Source organism: Saccoglossus kowalevskii, chromosome 21 (genome assembly GCF_978046115.1).
Source record: "Saccoglossus kowalevskii chromosome 21, keSacKowa6.1, whole genome shotgun sequence".
NCBI lineage: Eukaryota > Metazoa > Hemichordata > Enteropneusta > Harrimaniidae > Saccoglossus > Saccoglossus kowalevskii.
Genome location: NC_140661.1, coordinates 15801835 through 15827433, shown reverse-complemented (window position 1 = coordinate 15827433; position 25599 = coordinate 15801835). Strand labels below are relative to the sequence as shown.

General features: G+C 35.9%; 1 protein-coding gene and 2 long non-coding RNA genes across 4 annotated transcripts in view; 1 reads left to right on the top strand and 2 right to left on the bottom strand.

Annotated features, from left to right (window-relative positions):
• The window catches only part of LOC144352809 (uncharacterized), a 53270-nt gene that overhangs the window by 9611 nt on the left and 18060 nt on the right, over positions 1-25599 (bottom strand). Inside the window, exon 1 of one of the 2 annotated variants that reach the window (XR_013420681.2) lies at positions 2174-2336. The exons of the other annotated variant lie outside the window; for it this stretch is intronic. This is a non-coding gene — a long non-coding RNA (uncharacterized LOC144352809). Of the gene's footprint in view, positions 1-2173; positions 2337-25599 lie in introns of those variants that run through there. 2 annotated transcript variants of the gene reach the window in all.
• Positions 4684-8414, top strand: LOC102804172 (alpha-tectorin-like). Its single transcript, XM_006817112.3, has 8 exons — positions 4684-4824; positions 5462-5477; positions 5987-6133; positions 6263-6404; positions 6577-6641; positions 6995-7233; positions 7339-7625; positions 8194-8414. Exons 1-8 carry the CDS (start codon positions 4765-4767, stop codon positions 8201-8203), a joined length of 966 nt encoding a protein of 321 aa, XP_006817175.2. The 5' UTR covers positions 4684-4764; the 3' UTR covers positions 8204-8414.
• Positions 19901-24313, bottom strand: LOC146729661 (uncharacterized). The gene is made up of 3 exons (XR_014928034.1): positions 24009-24313; positions 23515-23570; positions 19901-20315 (listed from the first exon to the last, which is right to left on the bottom strand). It is a non-coding gene; the product is annotated as an uncharacterized LOC146729661 (long non-coding RNA).

Genomic DNA, 25599 nt, shown 5'->3' with positions numbered 1-25599 from the left:
GCAACTATAGACTGTTAATGCACAATCAGTTTAATCAGGTGGGTTGAGTGAACTTTGAATAGGGTAAGTTATGGAAATACCCGATCTAGTGATAGATAAGTTATATCCTGGAAGACGTCACATTCATGAAGGTAAGAAATACAGAGGAGGTCAAGTTGAACCTCTCGGAAGACATGGGAAAACTTATGGGTCACGCTGAAAGGTGAGAAACAGCATGGTATTGCAGAGAGTGACAGTGAATTGTTACCAGAAGACACTGATGCAAGTGAAGTTGCAAGATGGTAAAGTTTCCATTCAATCACCCATGCAAGATAAGTAGATAAGAGGCATATACGAGGCTCAATACTATAGCTTATATGCTATATGCAGAAAGACTGTGACGATTTTGTTCACAGTTAATCCCTAGCAATTGAATGAGTGAGGTGTGTTAAGGCAAACTAAATATTTGAACAAATAAATCACCCAAAATATACTATTTAAACCATTGTTGTCAAGGATTACCCTAATATTGCTCCCAAGCCATATTTTGTTATCTAAATATAATTGGCAAACTCATTCCAAAAACATTTACTGATATATAATTTTCAATTAAAAATACACTACGTGAATGCAAATAAAATAAAATAAAAAGATCAAAATTATTCCAATTGCTACTCAAACCATAAACGTGTCATAACATAGCATAGCACTCAGATTAGAACAGTTTACATTTACATTGTCCGAAGTGCCGTAATTGTGAATCATTATAAACTTGATTACACTTCTATTTATTGCCCTACTCCATAGACTTTGATTGGTCTTGAGGTATCAAGACGAATAATGAAACAATAATGAACCAGGGAGTTCATTCTTGTTATTATTTCGTAGCCTTGTCCAGTGGATTTGCTGCCACTAACTTTGGAGAGAAATCAGCAGTGAACGGAACAGTTTTCAGCCACTGGCCCGTGAATTTTCATAATTTAAAATGTCTTTTTGATAACTGTTTCCCCAATCTCATATGATAAACTGAGAAAGAAACTAGTTTTCATTCAACAATTTACATTGCGAGTTGTCGAGTGACTGGTGAGTGGCGTGGAGTAGCATTATAGTGATCGCCAGAGCGAACGGCACACTGTGACTGGTACGCCGTCTTGGTGTCAGCCGTGGCCTGTGCGTAGAGGTGTGTACCCTGGGTACATTTATGTTGTCCTCGAGTGTTTTCAAACCATGAAGGTGGATGTCATTGTTATTCGTTCATGCAAACTGTGCCCGGACTGTGACAATCACCGAGAAGTTGCACTGAGGAAATAAATGTCACGTCGGTCTTGATCTCGTTTCGCAAAATGTGTAGTACTACTGGCTACAAAAACAGAAAAAAACATCATATCTCTGTGCCCGCGCTCTATAGACAAACTCCCACGTCGTGCATCACATTTACTTGTATATATCACCCCTGGTATTGACAATGATATAATATAATTATCAATCAATCATGATTTTGTCATTACATAATTGGGATTTTTATTTGCATCTGCAACCAATGTCATCGCATTTAACTTTTTTCAAGCTAGACAACTGAACGATCTTTATGTTTATTGAACTTCACAAAAACTGGTTGCGGAATTATGCAAGCTCTTTTAATCATATATGCACGTTTAATTGTTGCAGTCTCATTATTCACTTATAACTGATCATCGATAAAATGGCGTACCTACCCCATATTGTTACATGTAACATTGTATGACTGCTCGATTCCACGGTTGATCAGGTTATTTCTTTTACACATAGGTAGAAGCAGACAATTAAGGACTGCCAATGTTGCTTTCTGATGTCTCTGATAACCAACTTCATGAATGTTATCGTCAATAAAGACGATAACAGGAAAATGCTTGGGGCACAACGATAACACTTCATCGCTTAGAGTCAATGCACGATGATAGTATAGTGATGGGAGTCAATCAACGAGTATAGTAATAAGATTATATGTGTTCGACCAGTCAACATTAGTGTTCTCCCCCACTTGTAACGATAGTTTATACAACGAATGCACCATTATTTGTTCAGGTTAAGAAATGCTGGTTAATGTCTTCTCGAATATACCTATGCGTGTATGTTCGCATATCGCTTGGGGTCAAAAAACGATGATGACAGGGCAGTGATTTGGGTCAATAAACGAACATATGAATAAGATTACCTGTGTTCGACTTTTCAACATTCAACGTTTTCCCACATTTGCATAGATACCTTAAACAACAAACGCACCATTATTCGTTCAGGTTAAGAAATCCTCAACAATTTCTTCTAGAGATTACCTTTGCGCGAATGTTCGCATGTCGCTTGGGGTCAATACACGATGATGACAGGGCAGTGATTTGGGTCAATAAACGAGCATACGAATACGATTACGTGTGTGTAACTTTTCAACATTCAGTGTTTTCCCCATTTGTATAGATAGCTTGAATGACAAACGCGCCATTATTTGTTCAGCTTAAGAAATCCTGACCAATTTCTTCTAGAATATACATATTTGTGTATATTCACATGTCGCTCGGGGTCAATACACGATGATGACAGGGCAGTGATTGGGGTCAATAAATGAGCATACGAATAAGATTACGTGTGTTCGACTCATTAATGTTTCACCATTTGTAAGAATAGCTTAACAATCGTACCATTATTTTTTCAGGTTAAGAAATCTCTTCTAGTGCATAAGTTCGAATGTCGTTTGCTCGTGGACTATGTCTCCACGAATTTCATCATACAATTTAGAAATATTCTTTTAAAATTGAGTGAAGTATGGCTCGCATTCGAAATGCCAATCAAACCATTGTTTACAATTATAGACAATAGTTGATATAATCCTATCATTATGCTGACTGGGTTTTAATGCACACCTGCATCCTGAATAACAATTCAGTGCACCAAAATGCTATCATCCACGGCATTGTTAGATTCACAGAGTCTGATGACGAAAATCATTCATTTCAATATACATTTAGTTGATATAGAAAGATGCTTTTTAAAATTATTTTGAGCAAAATCACGGCAGAATATCAAAGTATCTATCTTCATATAATACAATTATGTAGTTGTTTATGAAGTCATAGAGTTATTTGTTACAGAGAGATGCGAGAGGCATTTTATATATCCCCAATCCTTTTGAAATATGAAACTACACAATGGTATAGGTGTCTGTGCAATAAAATAGGGCTTTCCACTGTTGCTGATGTCAGATTAGGACGAGGGTCGCGTAAACCGCCAAGCAAGCCTTTCATGTAGATAGAAAACTTAACTGTTGATATGCAAGTATGAAAAATAAATAACATAAAGATCTTACATAACCTTATTGTTATATACCTTTAGACCCCCGGGGAGGGTACTCCAAGACAGACCTGGTACCCATTTAGAAAAGTATAGCTTTTCAAAAAAGCCTCTAAAGACATACTTATTTTTGTGAAATTCTATTACTTTTCAAGTGCAGAAACTTAATATAGATACCATATATACATACATACAAATTATAAAGCGAATTAGTTTTAACGAATTAAGTGGAAATAAAATAAATATAGTATCAGATAGTATGTGTATCTTCATATATGGAAAACTTGGCTAGCCCATTCAAAAATATAATGATGTCATGTCTTTAGTTTTTCTTTCTAATTTTTAGTTTTGAACAAAAACTTATGCATTTCAGAAATCCTCACATTTGCACACGGCAATCCCGGGGCGGAGGAACGCAATTGTGCATGGGGGCGAGACCTGCTCACCATTCGTAAGGCCGAAGGCGCGACCTTACTAGGGGGTTCGGGGACATGTTACCCTAGAAAAATTGAAATCTAGACCATCTGAAACGCTATTTCCTGCACTTTGATGGGAAAATATAGCTGACATACATAACATAACATAACATAACATAACATAACATAACATAACATAACATAGGATTTCGGCTTGATTTTGGGAGGGGCGATACCCCCAACACTTTTTTCAAGGGGGTGACCCCCGGTGCCGCCGCCACTGCAATCTCCAGACAATATGTGTGTATGACTTCACTATTTTGATCTTGAGATCAACAATTCCATAATGTAACATGTAGACATAAATGTATCATCAAAATAATATTACTTTCCATGTGTCCTTTGAGCAGTCAACTGCCAGAACAGTATGACAGCATGATATTATGTACACATTTGATGTTTACTCAACATTTGCATATGAGCATGTATGTATGCTGATATTTTGCGTAAACAATCATTCAGCCTACGTTATTTCTGAAATAGAAGTTTAATATTTCGGCAACACACTGTAAACAATGATTAGAGCTAATTTGAACATAAAAAACCTTTGAATCGTCTCAGTAAAAAGATGTTTGACTCACATGCGGCAATGTATTTTCACTCAATCTATATGATTCACTCTAGACGTTATGACATAAGTACAAATGTTGTATGAAAGTATATTTAGCTTTTTTCTCAGTAGTGTGCGGTACTCGTGAAAACGTTTAGTGTATTTCTCAGCTATGTATGGTTTACAGCATTACCAGCAGTTGCTGCGTAAAAAATGAAAATGAGCATGCGCAAAATAATTCACTTTCGTGTGCAATATATTTATTTGGCCAATAGAAATGCTTCCAAATGGAGAGATTAATATACAAACATGCACGTCAGCAAGAAAATAATTGTTATAATCGAACGACCGGATCAAATCTACCAGTTGCATGAGTCTTTCTCTGACGTCTCTACACAACATTTTCCGTTAAAGAGTATTGCAGGAAAGACAACCACGATGTTACGTTTAATATTGATCCTTGCGGTTACGAGTTTGACTCTAGCTGCCCCACACGAGGTAGGCTCACTCTTTTATTAAGTTACGACGTATTGTGTATATTCACGAATCATCTAATATTGCCATCATACCAACGTTATTTTAGTTTGTATATATACCACGTGCACTTCTATTACAACACGGCACAACGCCAAGTGGATGTAGAAGTATGCTATACATCAGAGATAATTTTACATCATAGAAATAAATGATTTGAAATATTGTTTATGAAAATTCAAAATATTATTTCACGGACACATAATGACCTGATATCGTTTGTTATTGTATAACATTCTATTAGCAAATCAAAACCGTTAGTTATTATTATTTGTTTCATCAAAAGTGCACAAGTTCTGAAAAAAATTCTGAATTACTTTGTATCACATCATCAATGACCATAGGCAATATACAAAATTGCACGGGATTTGTATTATATATTCCCGTTTTCACAATTTTCAGTCATAAAAGTTGTGTTCGTAAATTCCCGGTAATGTTTCCAAAATATAATGTTCATCAGAAAACGTCTTTAGTAAGTGTTAGCAATGGAGAAAGTGGATGATGAAAAGAATTGAATACGACAGGCAGTTACAATGGTCATTTGCGAACTGTCTTCAATTGCATTGAAAAACAAAATATTTTTGTTTTCTTTCTTTTCCAGGAATTGGTTGAGAAGCGTAAGTGCTCGTAGTTGTTAGTTAAACACTGAAAATGCCATATAAGTTTGTATATCAATGATTTTCAAGTATTTAAAAGGATACAAATGTATGCACGGTGTTAAAGATTACAAAGGTTTCAATGCTTGAATTTAAGATGCTGTGTCATACATTTTTACGCCCAATTATTTGGCTTCATTTAAAAGTGATTTACTGTATTCATATGAGATTAAATATCTGTAGACACACAACTGCATTTATTACTCTGAATGATATTATTGTGTGTATACTATTGTTTACCTTGCGATTCAACGGAATTTGTTTTCAACCCGATTTTAATATTATTACTATTACTATTATATCAATTTGTATGAATTTGTTATATATATATAATTGAATATAAATACTATCAACATAACTACACTGTCTATCAGCAGCTACATAGAATATTTACTTCTTTTAGTTGCCAACATATATCACTTACTTGGTATATAGGGTTGCTGTTAACCATTAATCGTTTTGTTATGCAGGTCACCCACCTTCCTTATATAAAGTTATTGAAGGCCCAATGGACTGGTATGAAGCTAAAGTCCGATGTGAAGCTATGTGGGGATGGCAACTTGCACAACCAAAAACTTTGGCCCAAATGAACGCGATAATGAGCTTATATGTGGCAGGTATACTTGCAAGTATAGATATATCGTAATTGTTCCGAACTAACATTTTAATCATGAAACAAAACAAAAAACTTAGTAATTTTGTATCTGTATAAAGTATTTGTTTTATCTTGCCTCGTTTTTTATTAGGATTTTATTGGCTTGGTATAACCGATGAAAACCACGAAGGGACTTTCACTTATTACTCAAATAATGAAGCTCTTGATTTCACCAACTGGGATAAAGACGAGCCAAATAATGAACTTGGAAATGAGAACTGTGTTGAAGTCTGGTAAGTAAGTTAATGTCACGTAAAAACAATGAGGGCGAGGTTGTTCCTGCATTACACACAATTTCATAAATATTCATTTGATCGCGAAGGTAATCCCATTGATACAAAACATGCTAATAAACAAAAATTGTTTATGAAATTATATTTTAATTAATGAACTTATGTTTGACAGGAAATTGGATGGCAAATGGAATGACGTTAATTGTACGGTGAAACGGGCCAATGCATTCTGCGAGTGTGAGTATGGTTCTAAAGGATCCAGCTTCTTAATATAATTCGCTCTATCACTTGAGTGTGTTTGTGGTAAACCATTTATTTGCCAAATAAAACTTTTCTATAAAACGGCTATTTGGCTCAGTATTTCTGCTTGTAAATATAATTATATTCTTTTGAATAAACCAGCGTGTTGTAACCACCAACTCTTGCTTACATAATATAAGTTTTGCAAACGTTAATTCTACGATTTTTACTGCAGATGACTGAACAAAATTTCAATGGAGCAATCACTTTTTTTTTTTCACTTGTAAGTCTCGTGTTTTATGTGTTTAGCCAGAACAATATTATACAACATACAACATTGTTTTCTGTAGGGCATGGCGATCACGGTGAACCTCATATGAGGACATTCGATGGGCGTTCATATAATTTCCAAGGGATAGGCTGGTACTCTCTATTCAAGGACTGTTCCGACAATCCCCATTTTGAAGTCACAACCAAGTTTAAACCAAGGGATGACAGTACCCCAGACCAAATCAAAACGAAAACTGTCGCAATTAAAGTAACTGTTGGAAATCAATACGCAATTATTGATGGTCTTGATGTTACTACAGTAAGTTCTCAGTATGTAGTATTTATATGCTGCAAACATAATTTAATTAAATTTTCACAAATTCATTGATCATAACTAGATGCTAACCAATTATTCATCCCATAGGGACGTATAGGTGGACAGGTGACTGACGCAAAACATATAACAATCCAGGAAGAAGAGAAAAATATTAAACTGCACTTCACTTCGAAGGACACAACCTTCAGTCTTAACTGGACTCTGAGAAAGCACGCATTAGATGTATCCTACAATGGCTCTTTTTACAACGGAAAGCTATGCGGTCTGATGGGTAATGCAGATGGTGATCCCCGCAATGACTTCCAGAAACCAGATGGTAGCATTGTCAAAGATGCTCTTGAGTTTGGTGAAAGCTGGAAATTAAATTACAAAAAGTGAGTTGTATTTTTACATCATCATCGTTTTGCAACCTCATGGTCAACGAATATTAATTTTGAGCTAAATACTAGGGCCTACTTATTGTCTGTTATTTTACTTCTGTATGAATCAAATACTAGTTTTTTGAAGGTTTACGACACCCACGTGATCTCTGTCGCCATGACAAGTAGAAAACTATTTTTTAGAACCAATGAACATAAAGAATTTCGGATTTTAGCATCTATGTATAAAGTTCATCAAAGAGGTTTTCTATGATTGGTCACGTGGATTGGCAAGCTTATTGGTTTTTCTCTAAACAGAAAATGACTTTAAACTATTACCACATTTCTCCTTTCACATTTGTTATTTTTCATCTCTCTACTTAAATAGTAGGTGCTTCAACTGATATTGTTTGAATGCGAACATTTAAAATAACGTTGATCAGTCACATGTGTCTTATTTCTTTGATTGGTCTGAAATTCAGCATGTGCATTCCATCTGGAGATGAATTATCCTATATTACAGTGGTAATTTTCATTTCAAATTTTCAGTTTAAAGCTATGTATTTATGTATCTATGTTACAGATTTGACTAGGAAACAACTGACGAAAGCACGAGCGTGGTAATAACTTGATCCTGTTAGAAAGCAATATTTTCAACATTCTATGGTGATGGTTATCTGTGAAAGACACAACAATTCAGATATTGCGATATGAAGCAGTATACACTAACGTTATCGTGAAATTAGATAATTAATACACGTATTGCTCAACAAGGTTAGTTCAATAAATATATGTGGGAAAGCAGATGTTTGAGTTTCAATATCTTGCAAGTACGATTGTATTTAATGCCAACACAAGCCATCAGTTTCTCCGGCTAATGGTCCGCCCATAATGCTGATAAAAAACTTAGACACGTCACACAAAATACACTGATGTTTCAAAAGCACGCCAAATAATCGCTTTGTATCCTAACTAAGGAATGACAAGCGGGATCAACGCGGTTAGGTTTCCTCCGACCGCATACAGCAAGTCTGACTATAGGGTAGTATGTACTGCATGGGTAGGAAACGAACCACAAGAGGTAAATAAACACTGGGATGACAGTACTCAATATATAACATACTCGTTGAGGGAAAACAGTTTACACCATGCCATACCAAAGCTCCTACTCAAATGGCATTACGTCACCATTGTATGATGTGAGTTGCACACATATCTAAAGAAAAATGTGTATAAGGACATTTGAAAGTTGAACAATGCCAAGACAAATCACTGAGAGCAATCGACAAAATCCACCACAACAAAATAACTGATATGTACGCTAGGAAACTTGTGTGACAAAAAGATACATGGTACGCATGTACTTAAGAAGTGATGAAAGCTGTTTTGATAGGGCACTTCCTACACTACATTCATTATTGTGTGCTATAATCAAATGAATGAATGAATGAAATTTATTTCACCAAAAAAACAAAAACAACGGTAAAGGTAGAAGGTGCACAGGTAGTAAATACATATAAATAAATAAATAAATAAATAAATAAATAAATAAATAAATAAATAAATAAATAAATAAATAAATAAATAAATAAATAAATAAATAAATAAATAAATACATAAACAAACAAATAAATAAATAACGAATTCTACTTAGATATCTTTTCTTTTTTTGATGGGGATTACAGATATAGTTCATCAGAACTAGTCGAGTCCGTAACCTCTGTATATATAATTTCATAGTTTAATCACACAAATCTCCAAATAAAGAAAGAGAAAAAATATTACAAATCAATTTTTTAAGAGATAGTTTTTTAATTTTGCTTTAAATATATGTCTCTTAGTGATGGTTTTAAATGCATCAGGCAAATAGTTCCAATGTTTTGTTGCAGAGTATTTGAGACTGTGTTGGTTGAGTGTAAGATTCAGCCCTGGAGTATAGCAGTTCAAGCTACATGCTAAACGGGTCCAAATAATTGTAAATATCATGTACAAAATATTTATTGCTGAGATCAAAGACAAATAAACAGGTTTGTAACTTGCAGAGTGAAAAAATGTCTAGTATTCTTAGTTTTTTTGAAAAGAGGAGCAGCATGGGAATCAGAGAAAGTGATGAGGCTTATTATTTTTTTCTGTAAGAGATATATTGGTTGCACTAGAGTAGCATATGCTTGTACTGTGTTTTTTACGGAAGCAAAATTGAGTATCAATGAGTATGGATTTTTTCTCAAGATATGTAATTAATTGCTTATTAACGATTGATTCGCATACTTTGCTAAAAATAGGTAGAATGGATATTGGGCGGTAGTTGTTGACATCATTTGCGGAACCTTTTTCATTAATGGGAATGACCTTCGCTATTTTAAGAGCATTAGGAAATATACCTTGGCGAATTGAACAATTGATAATGTAGGCAAGGGGGTGGGAAATGATATGCCTAGCATGCTTGACAATTTTAGGGGGGACACCATCATGTCCTACTGATTTTCAAGGATCTAGGGCAGTGATTTCATTGACTATATAGCTCTCATTCACAGGGCGAGAATAAAAAGAGTCACGATAATTGCCAGTTAAATATTCAGTAAAGTCGCCCGGGGCAGTAATGTTATCCGCGAGTTTTGATCCGATATTGGTGAAAAAATGGTTATTAAACTCTTCAACAATAATGGATTCTGTATCTGAAAAAACAAACTTTCGAATGATAAAACTTGATTCAAAGTTTGAATGAACGAGAAAAATATCGCTCACAAAATTAGCATATGTAACTATAGGTCCGGAAGAATAAGCTGAAAATTGATACCATGGGTAGGATAGAGTAGAATATTGCTGCAAAGTTGCAAAGAATTGATTTAAGTGAAGCAGAATAAGCAAATTATTCAGCTGTAGTATCATTAGATCTATGATTTTGTTTATATTTATATTTATATCATAAACATATGAATATATGAATTTGTTTTCCAAATAGCAACATTACAAGAACCATGACCTATTTGGCTCAATTTTATTAAGCGACGCTTCCGTTATAATTATTTTGTCATCATTAATTATTAATTTGTTACTATTTTTTGGAGCGGATATATTTTAATTAGAAAATCGCTTGTGACCAATGGTATAACACAATCGGTACATCACACCCAAATAATGTAGACATAGATACTAACTATTTCGCAATCTTCTTAAGCACACTGTCAACTGAGTTCTATGCCGACTTGCCACGTATAATTAACTTATCTTTTAAATAGCTTGTTTATCACACATTAAGTAATCATTATCATTCCTGAATTAAAACTGGATACATACTGTAGGCAGTATGTATGTCCCATTTGACCAGAGATGAAATGTGCCCACCATTATATTTAAATATACTCTCTCTATTCTTACTTGCGTTGTTTATATTTTGACGAATGACAACAAACTGTGTTTTTTCATCCCATTTTTCCCTCCAGTATTATCGCAAATCAGCGTACATGTTCAGAGAATAGTTTCTTTTACATAACAGAGTATATCCTATATACAATTACAAATAAGACACTCATTTATTAATGAGCCTTCTACAACGCCCTTGGACATTTCGCGAAGTTTAAAAATACAAGTTTTGTTGTTAAAAAATAAAGTGTATGGAATCAGGAGCAACTAAAATACGATTATAACAATCCTAATAGACAAAATTATCAAGATATTTGTAATAACGATCAACCTTATTGGTAATACAACCGCATTTGTAAGAAAAGATCATCCCTATTGGTATCGCAAAACACTTGTCTAATAAAGAACAACTCCATTGCTAATACATACCCTATTTGTAATAAAGGTCACAGCTGAATAATGAAATCTGAGAAATCATGTGAATGGTTCACCAATAAATGGCGGCGGAATAATCCACTCTAATTGACACCGTCATTGAGTCTATAAAAAGGGTGGGAAATAAGGTTACTTAGGACATGGGTATAATGATATGATGTCATCACATTTTTTTTGTAGTTTTGACGTCCAAGGCAAAAAATCTTATTGGGGTTCTTATTTACTTGTCTCAAACATGTTAATTTACCGTTGTAGAACGTTTTACGTGTATATGTGCGAGTGTTTCTATGACTACATAATGAAATAGCATTATCTGGGTACATTTCCGGTATAACGGCATAAAGGTCAACAAGGGGTATCGAATAACCTCAAATATCTCTCACAAGTTCCCGTGTTACATGACATAGTTTTTATTCTGTGACAAATAAGGGACTGTCAAAGTTTATGTGTTTTCACAATAACCTAGTGTCACACGCAACGTAATATTACCGTAATTGGTATAGTACAGGTGTGATGGTTCAAATATCAAAATGGCAACAGTAACAAAAAGACTTCCCTGGCGGCGATGATAAAATACGAACACGTAGCCAACAGATGAGGTTTCAACTGGTACTGGTATTATTATACTCTGCAAACATCAAGTACAATAACGCGGTAAAACTCCACTACTCCAATAACTAGATACTTAAACTCCAATACAATTCAACGAGATCTCCGATCTGATCTCAGTGCTGAACAACTCCCCTATATATACCCACACTGTCTATAAATAGACCATTACATCAGCATACATAATGAGTCTGGAACTTACTACAAATTTCTAGAATGTTCCATTACCTTCTATTGCCTTCTACAGTGTCCTATTACCTATTCAACCAACTTCTAAAAATTCCACCCAGACACAGTACGGTTCTAGAACATTCTCAGTCACACGGAAGTGGTAAACAAGTCGTATGCGACACCTAGAAAGTGCAATAAACAACACATTTTGTCATGGGATACCGATACTTAGTTACACATCTCAGAATCACAATATATGTGTATAAATGTATAAGCAATATAAAAACAAATGAAAATATCTACCACCAGAAAAATCATGTTATACTACAACTTAATTTTCACATTCAATCACCGTGAATTAGATATGAACATAATTAATGAGTTGCCATGGTCACTCTATCTAAATCTCCCCCAAATCTCTCTCTTTATGTTGAGAATTTTATTAAACACGTTTCTGCGCTAATAGTCAGGGAGCATGTGTGAGTCCGTGGGACTTTTGTGGTGAAATACTCCCACCACTTTAGATGGGATCGTAGACAATATAAAAACACATGTTGACAAGCATGATAAGTGTTATCTAATTTTTTAATAGATATAACAAAAACAACAATATTGTACTAGGCGATGACTTTAACGAAATTCAACAAATTAAATAATATCAGCTATTATGCAATGTAAACATGGGTTATACCTGTTATAGATGATTACCGTATATTTTTCTCCACTAAAATTGTTTTACCAACAATGTCTGTCAAAGTCAGTTTTGTTTTATGAGTGGATTCCATAGACTTGTTCATAAGATACTTCCACATATAGGTTGCCGAATGCAACTTTCGTTCAATCAATAACTCTTAGGGTGTATTTAGTTGACCATAATGACTTTTATTAAAATTGATCTTCATCAGATTCTTCCTCCGCTTCTTCGTCTTCCTCGTCATCGTCGTCATCTCCTATATTCTCACATGGCTGTTCTTCATCTGTACATGAGCAAAGATCAGTCATTGCCGGAAATAGACAATAGAATCTGGTCAAGTAGAGATTTCCTGTCTATCCCATTGCAGTGACTATAATTACATGCAAAATTATTCAAGACAACGGATGATGTCATAGACTTTTAAGGTCTATTGTTTAGCCTAATTGAGAGGATATTGTTATGTTAAGTAGTTCACAGCTTGGGGTTGGAAACAATAGTAAGTGAGGTAATCTATTGTTTCCTTTGTTCTGTGTCCACTTGTATTTGTCAGCTGATCATATGAAGCCATGTAATAAATGGTTGTGGTTACCAGAGAACGAGATACCCTTAGGGACACTCTTAAGATGGCATTGAAGACAGCCACCCGTTATATACTTAAGGATGCGTTATTTTCGTGAATTTTGCTTTTTTTGTTATTACTTTTGTAAAGTTATTGGGCTCATAATTTTATCAAAATTAAAACTGAAACACATCTAGAATACCCTTTTTTTTTAAAAAAATAAGAAAAACTACTTCTATAACGGGATACTGTTCAATTTGTTTTTGAGATAAAAGTCTGGACGCAAACAATAACATTGACTTATTGCGTAATTTGCATAATCCCTTCACGACAGTAACAGTGCACACTGAAGACGACGCGGTCATATCAACTCCGGCTCCTGATTATTGATCAATCACAAAAAAGAGGCCCCAAGGAAAAACTCAAAACGCAGTTCAGAGGAAGCGAAACTTTACCTATAACAGAAATGCATTGCCGACAGTACAATGGGGTTCACACTTTGAGTATTCAAACCAAGAGGGTAAAATTTCGTCAGCAAACATGATCAATTTCCATCTTCCAAAAAGTCGGGCAGACAAGTTATGCAGGGCCGCTGTGTACTGTAACAACTTCACTTCTTTTTGGAGGACGAATACGGACCCAAAACTTTATAGTTTTGGATTTTGATACTGCAAGGCTACTAAGTGACTCCATGTTATGTGTTTTGTTGTAAAAATCAGTCCATCTGATGCTTTAAATGTCCAAAATTAGCGCAGCGCAACGTGACAAATGTTTTGTTTTTTGGCGTTTCCAGGCAGGAGAAATCTGACGCCATGTAGGTCATTCAAGTGAGTTGTGCGTCGTCAGAAATTGACCTACTTTCATGAAATTCACACACATTGATAACGTATTGGCGCAGAATAAAACCCTTGAAACATTTTTTGAGAACTACTCGCAATAAAAAATAAAAGGCTTTTAAATTCCTTGTCTATGGGTGAAATAACAGGAAAAATGTAAATTGGTGTCATTGTAAACAAATATGCAATCTATGTTCTAACACTCTCGAGGCATTGACGGGGCTGATGCTGTCTTGATTTTTCAGCTTTCTTTTTTTACAGAACCCCTATGGTTTTCATACAAAACTAATTTTTATTCAAAATAACACCTCTATGTTTACTTAGTAATCACGTGACTAATTCGTGGTACATGTCACAGATCATTTTTTTCAAAAAGCCAGGAACAAGGGCATCAAGAAAATATATAATTTGCTACGCTTCAAAACACTTTTCCTCATGAAAACAGTTTTTACTTTTTAGAGCATGATAACTCTACCGCATCCTTAATACAAAAATATGTGGACAGACTAATCTTGTAAATATCATTGTGGCAGTCAACGGCGATTGGTATGCAAATTACGTTTGTCTGACGCATTACAAAACAAAAGTCTAGACTGTCGTAGAATAATACACAACTCGCGGACAGACAGTGTGATGAAACCCCTTTTTTACAAAGAGGAAAAACGGCCGTTACAATATATTGATCTTGTGGTCTGACCTTCAGCATCAAAAGCAGTATGGCGATAGTGCTTCGCGTTCGAAAAGTGGGATAATTTTTAACATGGAATAACGGACATAAACTAAATCTTGATTCAGGTTACTTCCTGTTGTTAATTGGATTAAAACAGTTATATTTGCTAACAACTGGATCGTACATCTGTGTAAAAAATGCATGAATTTTAGCTCTAAGTTGGGCAGCGAATACTGCGTCTACAACTGCGTTGGCTGCGTCGCCGTGTTCATTGAACCAGAGAGTATCCAGAACGAAGCGAACAAACTTGAACAGTCACCTGCGTTACTGCATTTACCTATTTTTAAAAATAGAGTTTGGCACACAATTACATATCGTCCATTGGTAATACACTGGGCCAGTGTAGGATATATCATCAAGTTTTACGGCAAGTTGGGCATTTAATGGTGGAGTTTTGATGGAAACATCTATAAAATATCGAAAGCTTGGAACGTCACCTGTCTATTACGAAGCACACCAAAGTGAAAAAATGAAAAATATAAACTCAAAATTAAATTTTGTTTTAATAGATGTTTATGCAATGCATTCTCTATGGCACATCCTGTGATGTTTATTTGACTGGGGAACACTGGCCAGGGCGGAAGTCGGCCATCTTGTCCACTCATTTCTGGCAATGACAGTAGAGCCCTGCTTTCTGGCAAGAACATCTTCCTGAGTGACATTGTGTCTTGAAACCACACTTGACTAAGTGAAGCACTGACTGGGGTGCTGGGAGCTCAGTTGTCATGACGGGTGTCCACCCTCCTTCATTGTGTTTCCATCCATAATCTTCTGGAGATGGGATATCTGGGCATGCAACTGTATCCTGGTTCCAAACAATAGACTGATGGTGGCAGCGCAGAATTGCTTGATGTAGTGCTGCTGGAGTGGGTGGTAGCTTTTCTGATTCTGCTTGCTTCTTTTTGAACATCCACCATCTCAGCTGCTCAACTTTTTTTGAGATGGGTGTTTGCTGGACATATACTTTGCAGATAAATTCTTCAATTGCTGAGTAGGTGTTGTCACTGAGTCCTGTGGTTGTACCAAGGGAGGCCAGTGCGGAAACAGTAGCATCACTTGCAGCTTCAAATGCTTTCCAAAAACTTTGTTTCCCCTTTCCAATGAAGCTACCAGTATTATCACTACCACTCAGAGCATGGAGACCTGGCAGTGCTGCTGCTCTTGATGGACCAAGTACATTATATATCTGACCGAGCTTGATTGTTCGGCAGTTCTTCCGTGGTCCAGTAACAAAGTTTGTGTTTTTGCACAAATCAGGATATCGACGTATAGCTAGGATGAAAACATCTGTGTCTGGGGAGCAGATATCAATGCGTGTTGCACCACATGTAGTTGCATCAGCAGCATGCAGGATAAGCTTTGTGTCAGCCTCTTCTTGATCACTGCTTATGTAGCTCTTATCTGTGAATGTTGCCCTGCATTGTGTCCCCCAAGCAACAACAACACGGTCTTTATTTGCTGAAGCATGCTCCAGTATCTTCTCACCTAGATAACCAGTCAGCTCCATTTTAGTCTGCTGGTGTGATAGTAACTTCTTCATTGACACTTTAGCTATGTTAGTGGTGTCAGTTATGTGATAGGCTACTGGAACTTGAGTCCCTTGTCTCCTGCTCCGAGTTGTCATCTTCAGTGAATGTTGGACATCGTACCGATCAAAAATAATGCGTATTTCATCCATGGAGCTGTACTTTGCTTGAATATGAGAGAAAAAGTGGTCACCTAGGTCTGAGCAGCTCTTGATATGGTCAGGTTTGGACAGTGCTTGCACTTCTGCCATTCCATCAATGAGGGCAACTCGATAAGTGCCCTCCCTAGCCAAATCCAGATCACCTGCTTCAGTTCCAACATTACTCTCTTGAAGCAGACTGACAATGATAGACATGAGGTTGCTCTTTGCTGAACAATGTAGCATCTGTCCATCAGCAGCAAACATGGATCTTGGTACAACTGACAGTTCATGTTTACCAACAGCTTTCTCTAAGTTGATATTTGGTCTTGACTTGGCCACTATCAGCAAGCGAGCAAAGAGACTCCTGTCTTCTTTAAGCTCTACCAACTTCTCATTTACCTTGAGCTTCATCTGTTTTCCTGTGCTTTTCCATGTCTGGAGTTTACACTTCTTCATTGGAGCCCATATATTGATCTTATTTGTCTTGATGCGGTTGCTCACAAATTCATCAAGAAGCTTGCTGCCAATTTGACTTTGAGTGCAGAGATCAAGGGTGACCTTTTCTGGCATAATTGCCTTTGTCACCAAGTTGTAGAGGTCTTCACTGTCTTCAGTAAATGGATTGGTGAATCTCTTGATAGTTTGAGCCAGTGCAGTAATGATCATTGATTGTCTTTTTTCAGCTAGAGCTGAAGTAGTATGGTGACTCAGTTTGGTATTTGAGGCATAGCCAGCCATATCTTCAGCTTCTCCAGCAAGACGTGCCAGTTCGGGTGCAATAAGAAAGAACTTTGTTCGAGCACTTGGATTCAAAGTGATTCCTATCAAGCCTCCTGAAACTTTCATAGAACGGTTGACATGTTCCAATGCATGATCTGCACCTATAGCACAGAATGGAATGTGGGGATTTTTATTCACAACCCAGTTGCCTTTGAGGAACTCATCATATATATCGGCATCAGTCTGCTTGAGTGATTCCATGTCTGCAAGGTAGACTGGCATCATCCGTGCATAGTTCAACATACTATGTGCAAAGAAGTACTTGACAAATGATGTGCTGGATGCGAGGTGGAGATTCCAATCGCCAGTTCTGACTGACCTTATATATTGCAACATTTCCATCACCATCTTCATGTACTGACGCATGGCAATGAAAAGAGGTAATTTGTCATTCTGTTTGTCAAACTCACTCATTTTCTCTAGTACATTTAGTGACTGCATCTCTGTAATCATGTTGTCATGTGCTTGTTGTATATCATTGTCATCATGACATGCTTGTCTGAGGTTTTGAGCAGCTCTTGTGAGACCTTCTACCATGTCTGGGTGCTGTTCAAAGAATGCCTCATGGTATATGATGGACAGGGCTTGTAATGTCAGCAGATGTGCCTCAACTCCTCTCCTCACATGTCTTCCTTCCAAGATCTGTTTTACAGTGGCTGGACCATACATATCAGCTTTTGTCCAGCAGAAGTCCAATCCACTGTTTTCAATATATGCTCCAAGAGTACGCAGCTGTGCCATAACAAAATGCAGCTCACCTGTGCGAAGTACTAGATGATCCATATCATCACGAGCCATCTGAAGCTGCTTGGCTGGTTTGTATAGACCCATATCTAAAGAAATAACTGGTTTTCGATCAGGACCCACAACTTTTGCATTTATATGCTGAGCTTGCTTTAAGATAGTCAACAGAGTTGTCCATTCATGAGCAGGTGCAGGAAGTAGTGGTGGTGCACCCACTCTTGTCACGGGTAACGGTTTGCTCACCAGTGAGTTATAACCTGACCAGGAAGGAATGTTGTCATGACTTCCATTCTCTTCAGAGTTTGAGGAGTCATCTGGTTGATTGTCAGTGATTTCAGTTAGCCTTGACTGAAATCCTACAATTATTCGTCCCATAAGCCAGGCAGCATCTGGGGAGCATGTTTCTTGTACCTGATCTTCAGCAAGTGTGAATGTAGGATATGTGGGACTTGACGTTTGACTCAGTGGCTTAGAGCATTGAAGTAAAGGAGTGTCTGTGAATTCACTCATTGAGCGATGGGTGGTTGACTGCAATAGCTTCAATTTTCTGGCCTCATCACCTGGTTGACATCTTTGGTAGCTGGCCATTGCAGTGGCATGGAGTGTGTGCTTCCCATCAGCTGTGTCCTCTGCAAAGTCAACATTGTCAATGGCAAAGAAGATAAATCTTCCCTTAATGACATCAGGAGGCAGGTAGACCATGTCATTTTCCAACAAGGTATGAAGAACACTGTTGGCTATCTGTGATTCTATCCTTAGAAGTCTATTATACTCAACTGATACACCCAGACCATGCAAAATGTTGATAACTTTCTTGCTTCTGATGTCTCTTTCCTGTTAACCTAATGCTTGGACAAGAACATGGACATTGTACTTTGTGCAAGACTCATGGCATTCCTGTTTACAGCTGTTGATTTGAACTCAGTAGAGAGTGATGTCTTTGGTCCTTGGATTATCCAACGATAGAAACTGTATAGCTGGGTTGGTATATTCTCTTTCTCGACATCACTTAGCGACCCAGCAAATGTCCATGGTCTGGCCTTGCTTATTGCTTTTCTGAGAATTGATGCACCAGTAAATAGGCACTTCATGTCTACATCGCCTTCTTCTGTGTCATCTTCTGCAAGATGAATAGTTGCATCCCTTCCACACTTTATGCTTACACGTTCAGACTCATTCACTCGCTTTGGTCTGTGGAATTCTATTTCCATTATTTCTCTCTGCAGAAGTTTCTTCAGCATCTTGCGACTGAACATGGGATTCATCACATTATTCACATCATCACATCAGCATAATCATTAAAGGCACTGTGCTGACTAGTTGTTTCTTCAGATCGACGTAGCACATGTGTCACATGAATGGCCCAGCAATGCTTATGACACCTGATGTCAATAGCGTGTGCATCTTCAGGATTTATTGCAGTGCTGAGTTTGACTCGAAACTTCTCATTTCTACTCTTCTCTACTGCATGTTTGAGAGCTTGGCCTGCATTGCCAGTAACAACTTTATGTAGAGGCTTATTATATAATGCTCCTTGTTCACAGAAGAAGCATGCATCTTTCTCAAACGGAACAGACTGGGAACGTGCGAAGGTGCTACTGCTGTCTGAGGAGGAACTATCCGGTGCTCTACTGCCTCTTGCTGCCATCTGCTTTTCAAATTTTTCCCTAGCTCTCTTGGTTAACTGTACGTGCACTGTGTTCTGGTAACATTTTCTGTGCCATGTAGCATTTATTGATCCAAGATCTTGATCAGTCAAATCACCAAGACGCCTGCTCACTTCCGGATATTCACCATCACCATACTTTGCTCTTTCATGAACAAATTGCAGAACTTTTTCATAGGTACTAGGTTTTCCAACAAGGGCACCACCAGCTTTCTGGCAAATGATGCACATCGAAAAGTCTGTTACATATCGTGCACGTTTTGACACTGGAACTCCCAGCGGAGCTGTGTGTTGCATTGTAAACGTACTATTTTTTCAATCTCTATTCAGTGTCTAAAAAAAGTCACCATCACCACCATTTGAACACTATTACTACACCAAATAGGTGACTATTAGAGTTCTACAAAGTTCAGGTTTATAATCTACAGCTCGGTCTACTGATAGATGATCTGAAACATACATAAGAAAAATTGGTCATTATAGGCTACAATAAAAGTGTATTATATGTATACAGGGTTAGACCAATCAATATTTGAGGGATGAGGTCATCATGGCAAGTAAATTAATGTTCACTAGGTATTGACCTATTTTTTTAGCGCTTTCCAACATAAAACCAAACAGACATATGATTTTTGGGGAAATGTCAATGTTTTTTAATTTGACCCCCCCTCCAATCGAATGGTCTGACCCTTATGAGTAGTTACGTTTAATAACCCAGCTATATATAGTTATATATTTGATAAATAAATAGACATGTCTTCTGAAAAAAAAACACACTGAGAATTATAATAATTGACAGGTTTCATATATAGAGATATATTGGCAAGTGCTAACAATTAACTTAATGAGCAATGAAAATAAGGCGATCTTTCTGGTTAAAAAAAAATCTGCAGGACAGGAACTCAGAGTGTAAACTTATTTTCAATGTTATTTAGAGATTCCTCAGTGTAATTAAAACATATGGTTCACTTTAACCACCAACCTGCCAACACACAGAGCCATTTGAACTAATGGCAGGAAATACGCAAGGGGTACATGTGCAACAGTCGTAAACAAAAGTGTGCAAAAATAGGCATTGCCTTCTTTTGTTAAAAACCGCTAACACAACAAGTTTCCAGACTGTCAACATGTTTTTTATCATCAATTAGGGTCACCTGAAGCCATATAGATAAGTGATTTGCTTTCACCACCCAAGTCCCACGGGCTTCAGAATTGATGCACATGCTCCCTGACTATAACCTTAGAAATAGATATGCACTTATTTGATGAGATCACATTTATTCTGAGTAAATAGTCCGCTAAGGATACCCATTGTAAAAGTCACATATATTTATTAATAATTACCAATCAAGACAAGGCTGTCATTTTAACAATATGTTACCTACATTGTACAATAATTAATTTAAATGTAATAGTATTGTGCTTGATGGAATTTGATGCTCGTGGTTTTCATTCACATTTGAACGAGTTCAACCAAAGCTTAACATGCTTGAATGTTGTGCTTACATATAATACTTATAGTATAATCCAGTAATCAAGCAGCATATGTGCCACATGATACCTATCATTGGGGCACTAGACTTTGTCACCAATTACAACAATCAGTAGGTGCTGATTTTTCTTATGATGCATGATACTTTGTAGAAGAAGAATTTCTAAAGCTGAATTAGATATTGCTAGCACAAATAATGTTAACTACCCTAAATGTCGAACGGGTATAGACCAACAGTCATTACAAATACTTAATGTTGACAGTCAAAGTCCCTTCACTTGCAAATACAAGTTATGTGCATCTGATGACCAGCCCACTAGAACTGATTGAATTAATACATATCAGTATCAGAAAAAAAAAAGTTGTTGGACAACTATGCAGACCATATCATTTGACTGGAAAGGAACAGAAAAAGGAACAATAATAAGGTTAATGAAATAACCCACAACTATCCCAGTAATTCTATCAGCAAATGTCATAAAATCATCTACTTTATGTGATTCCCACAACTATAGCAATGTCAATTGACACTATCCATACCCTCCAATGTGTTGTGCTATATGCATGCATGGTCCAGTCCTCCATTATGTGGAGTGCATGCCTCCAATATTAATGACTTTGAGTCAAAATTTGAGATTGAAAGAATACTTGATAACAGTCAAAATACATAATCATTGACAATGTGGTATGATATTGCATCAGCATAAATGAACTGGCACTTTCCCTACTTGGCACAATCCCATTTTTTATATTATTTGTTCTCGCCATGGTTGTTAAAAGCGATTTTAAAGACAGACTCATTATTTTTTTTAATTTGTAATAGTGGAATGGTTTGAGAGCGTTTGAAAATAAATAATAGGTAGTTATTTAGTTATTTATTTATTTATGTCATCAGAGTGACCATTATAACAGAACTTATAAACAAAATACAATAGTGGTAATTCAGGCGTGGACCATGTAAATAGTCCTTATGGACTAGTCCAGTCCATGGCCCAGACTGCCAAGTAGAAATTTATAATTTACGAGTAAAGGAAAGGAAAATTACTATTTACACAACGAAAATTAAAAGGTAATCTTTCTGATTTAGATATAAATATGACTAGTATATTATGTGCAATATTAATATAAACAAACTACTGGTACAACGAATTTATATGCTGAATAAAAGAAACAAAAATTGCAGAGAAATGGAAGTAATCGAGGAATTTAACAAAAATAATGTTTCATTTCATATTTAAATTTGTTTCTGTTTCTGTTTCTGGAAGTGAATTCCAGTGTTTTGCTGCAGCAAATTTAAAATTATGTTGTGAAACTGTAAGTTGAGTTACCGCTACACACTGAACTTGTGGGATAGCAATGTGTGTAATAATAAAATAACATACTGACTATCGAGAAGTGGAAAAGTCTGAACTTGAATATCACTGTGAGTTCACCAATTTTAATGAAATAACAGAAAATGGCTTGCATAAGATATCCTGTTGGTAATCCTGGGAAATATTGATTTAAATTGATAATTCGAGGAAATTATTTTTATGGTCATTTATCACCAAATTTCTGTAATGACACTAATATGCGTATAGATAATTACATTTATCAGATTGCATTAATCTACAGCCTAAATGATTATGATTACGAAGTTTAACAATTTATCGCTTTTCAGTGTTTTTGCTATTGTCAATGAACGACATGAATTTGATTACAAACCACCTATTGTTTTTGTATTTTGCTCTTCCGATTAGGCGTTATGGTAATGATAACAAGTCAAATATTTGTTTGGTCTGACACTCAAACAAACAGCGCCGACAATATAATGAATAATTTTAAAGAAATGTTGTTTTCGACTACTACTTATTTATCAAATATGATGTGTGATATGATTGTTAATATGAAAATCAATGCCTGTAGAAAGAGTAAGTTTAATGCTTGTCTCATCGGACAGGCGTGTGGCGACGAGAACTAGTCCTCCAGAATTAATAATACACTTCCCAGGGCACGGATTTGGCTGAAATGGATTGGGGTTGGCATGAAATAATTGGAACATATGTTTCAACTTGAATGAACTCAAATCACACGCGCTAATGTGAAACATCATAATAATGATATATGGGAGAAATCTAAAAACATATAATAACAAAGCAAAAACTTTGCAAACATACTTGCTTTAACATTTGTCTGTAGTACTTGTTCTATTTTGAAGCACACTGTTAAACATCTGTAAAGAAAAGTATGTTTTTTAATATTAATCCTATTAACAGACACATCAAATCCGTAACAGCACTACAATTTTCAACAAGTTTATTCGTATTTTGCTTCAGTTATTGAGTTGAAATATTTGAACATCGTATTATCTAGTATTACCGTTACGGCACTGGGGAACGCTAAAGAAACTACGACAAAATATTTGCATTATAATTCTCGCACAATTCATTAGGTAGCATTTTAGTGTTGACCAATCACAGTCGTTGTTACTGTATTCATTTTAACACCAATATTCGACTGAGGCTATATATATGAGCAGCCTTGCTGCATGTATGCAGTTTTAATTGTGTGTTCAGATGAGTGTTCTGTACCAGCATTACTGGCTAGTTTTATAAGTTAATAAATCTGTTGATAGCAAATCAACTTTAAATCATGGTTTATTTGTAATTACCAATGTTAAATTATTTTCGTGTGTTTGACATTTTTCCTTTAGCTACTTGAACCTATGCTTCAACATTTTCGTACAACACTGCGTAATATAATGCCTCATATGTAGGGACAGTGTCGCATCCTCGTAGCACTCTTCTTTATAGAATATCGTCTCCATGATACAATGTCTGTAAATAGGGTTGGTATTACGAATTAGGTTAGCAGTTGTGTGGTTGGTATTAATAGATTCGATCGTTATTATAATGAGGTTAGTGTTAAAATAGTGTTGATCGTTACTACAAAATAGTTTGGTATTACTGATAGGGGTGATCGTTAATACAAATATAGATGGTATTACAAGGTGGTTTGTTATTAGGAATAAGAATGGTCTTACAATTGCTATTATTAGAAAATGAGTTGGATTGATGTCATTAAAATAAGTTCATCATTATTTAAATTAGCGTTGGAATTGAAATACAGTGGGTTGTTACTAGTGCTAGGGTGTTATTATTATGTCGGTCTTACATTGTGATTCCGTACATTTTATTTACAAAAGAACTTATAATTTTGGGTTTTCAACATTGACTTGTCATCCGACCGTCGTCAATGCTAAATGTGAAAAGCATCGTGTAATTTGATCATGCGTCAACCTGTAACGCAGACAACTCGACCAATTTCAACAGTACCTCGATAACATTTATGAAAGCATAAATTAAATTTTGCGAATTGTCCATGGGTCTTCGAGAAGTCTTAATATATAGTTTTTATATTGTTTGTAATTGCATATATGATATTTCATTTTATTGAATAGAAGCTCCTCCATTTTAAGTTCACATCATTCTCGCCGCCGATTCGCGATGATGCTTAATGAAAAAGCATGGCCTGTTCTGAATGAAAACTAAAAACAACGGAGAAAATAGATTTAATTTCTGGTCAAATAGGACATACTACCTACAGAATATACCGAATTCGAATTTACAATGGGTAATGTAATAGCAGGCGAATATTTAATTGTAATAATCAAGCTATTCCACGTTATCTATACGTGACAAGTAGCAATGCATTGTCCAGTGTTTGATTATTATAAGAGAAGATTGTGAAATAGCAAGTATCTACGTCTACATTATTTGGTAGTAAGGTGTTCCTTGTTCACAATCCGTTTTGTAATGAAAATATACCCGCTCCAGACAGTATTAAATATCCCAAATTAATGATGACAAAATAAGTAATCTAAAATTATATTAACAAAAGACACAATCAAGGCAAACGAGACATTCTTGCGATTTATATTAGAAAAATTGCAAATTAAAAAAATGAGAAAATGTGTACTATGTGGACTTGAAAGGCAAGTCATATATACTCATATATGATTATGATGCAGTTTTCATCAAGAAATATGCAGCTGAATAATCTGTTTATTCTGTTTTACATAAATCAATTCCCCGCAACTTTACAGCAACATTCTTCCCTCTCCTGCTTATGGGGTATATATTTTCCGAACCTGTAGTGTACATATGCTGGTTTTTTAATCGATTTCGTCTTTGTTCATCTAAATTTTGTATCAAGAGTTGTGTAGAAATGAGTAGGTTTAACATTCGAGAATTTGTTTTACC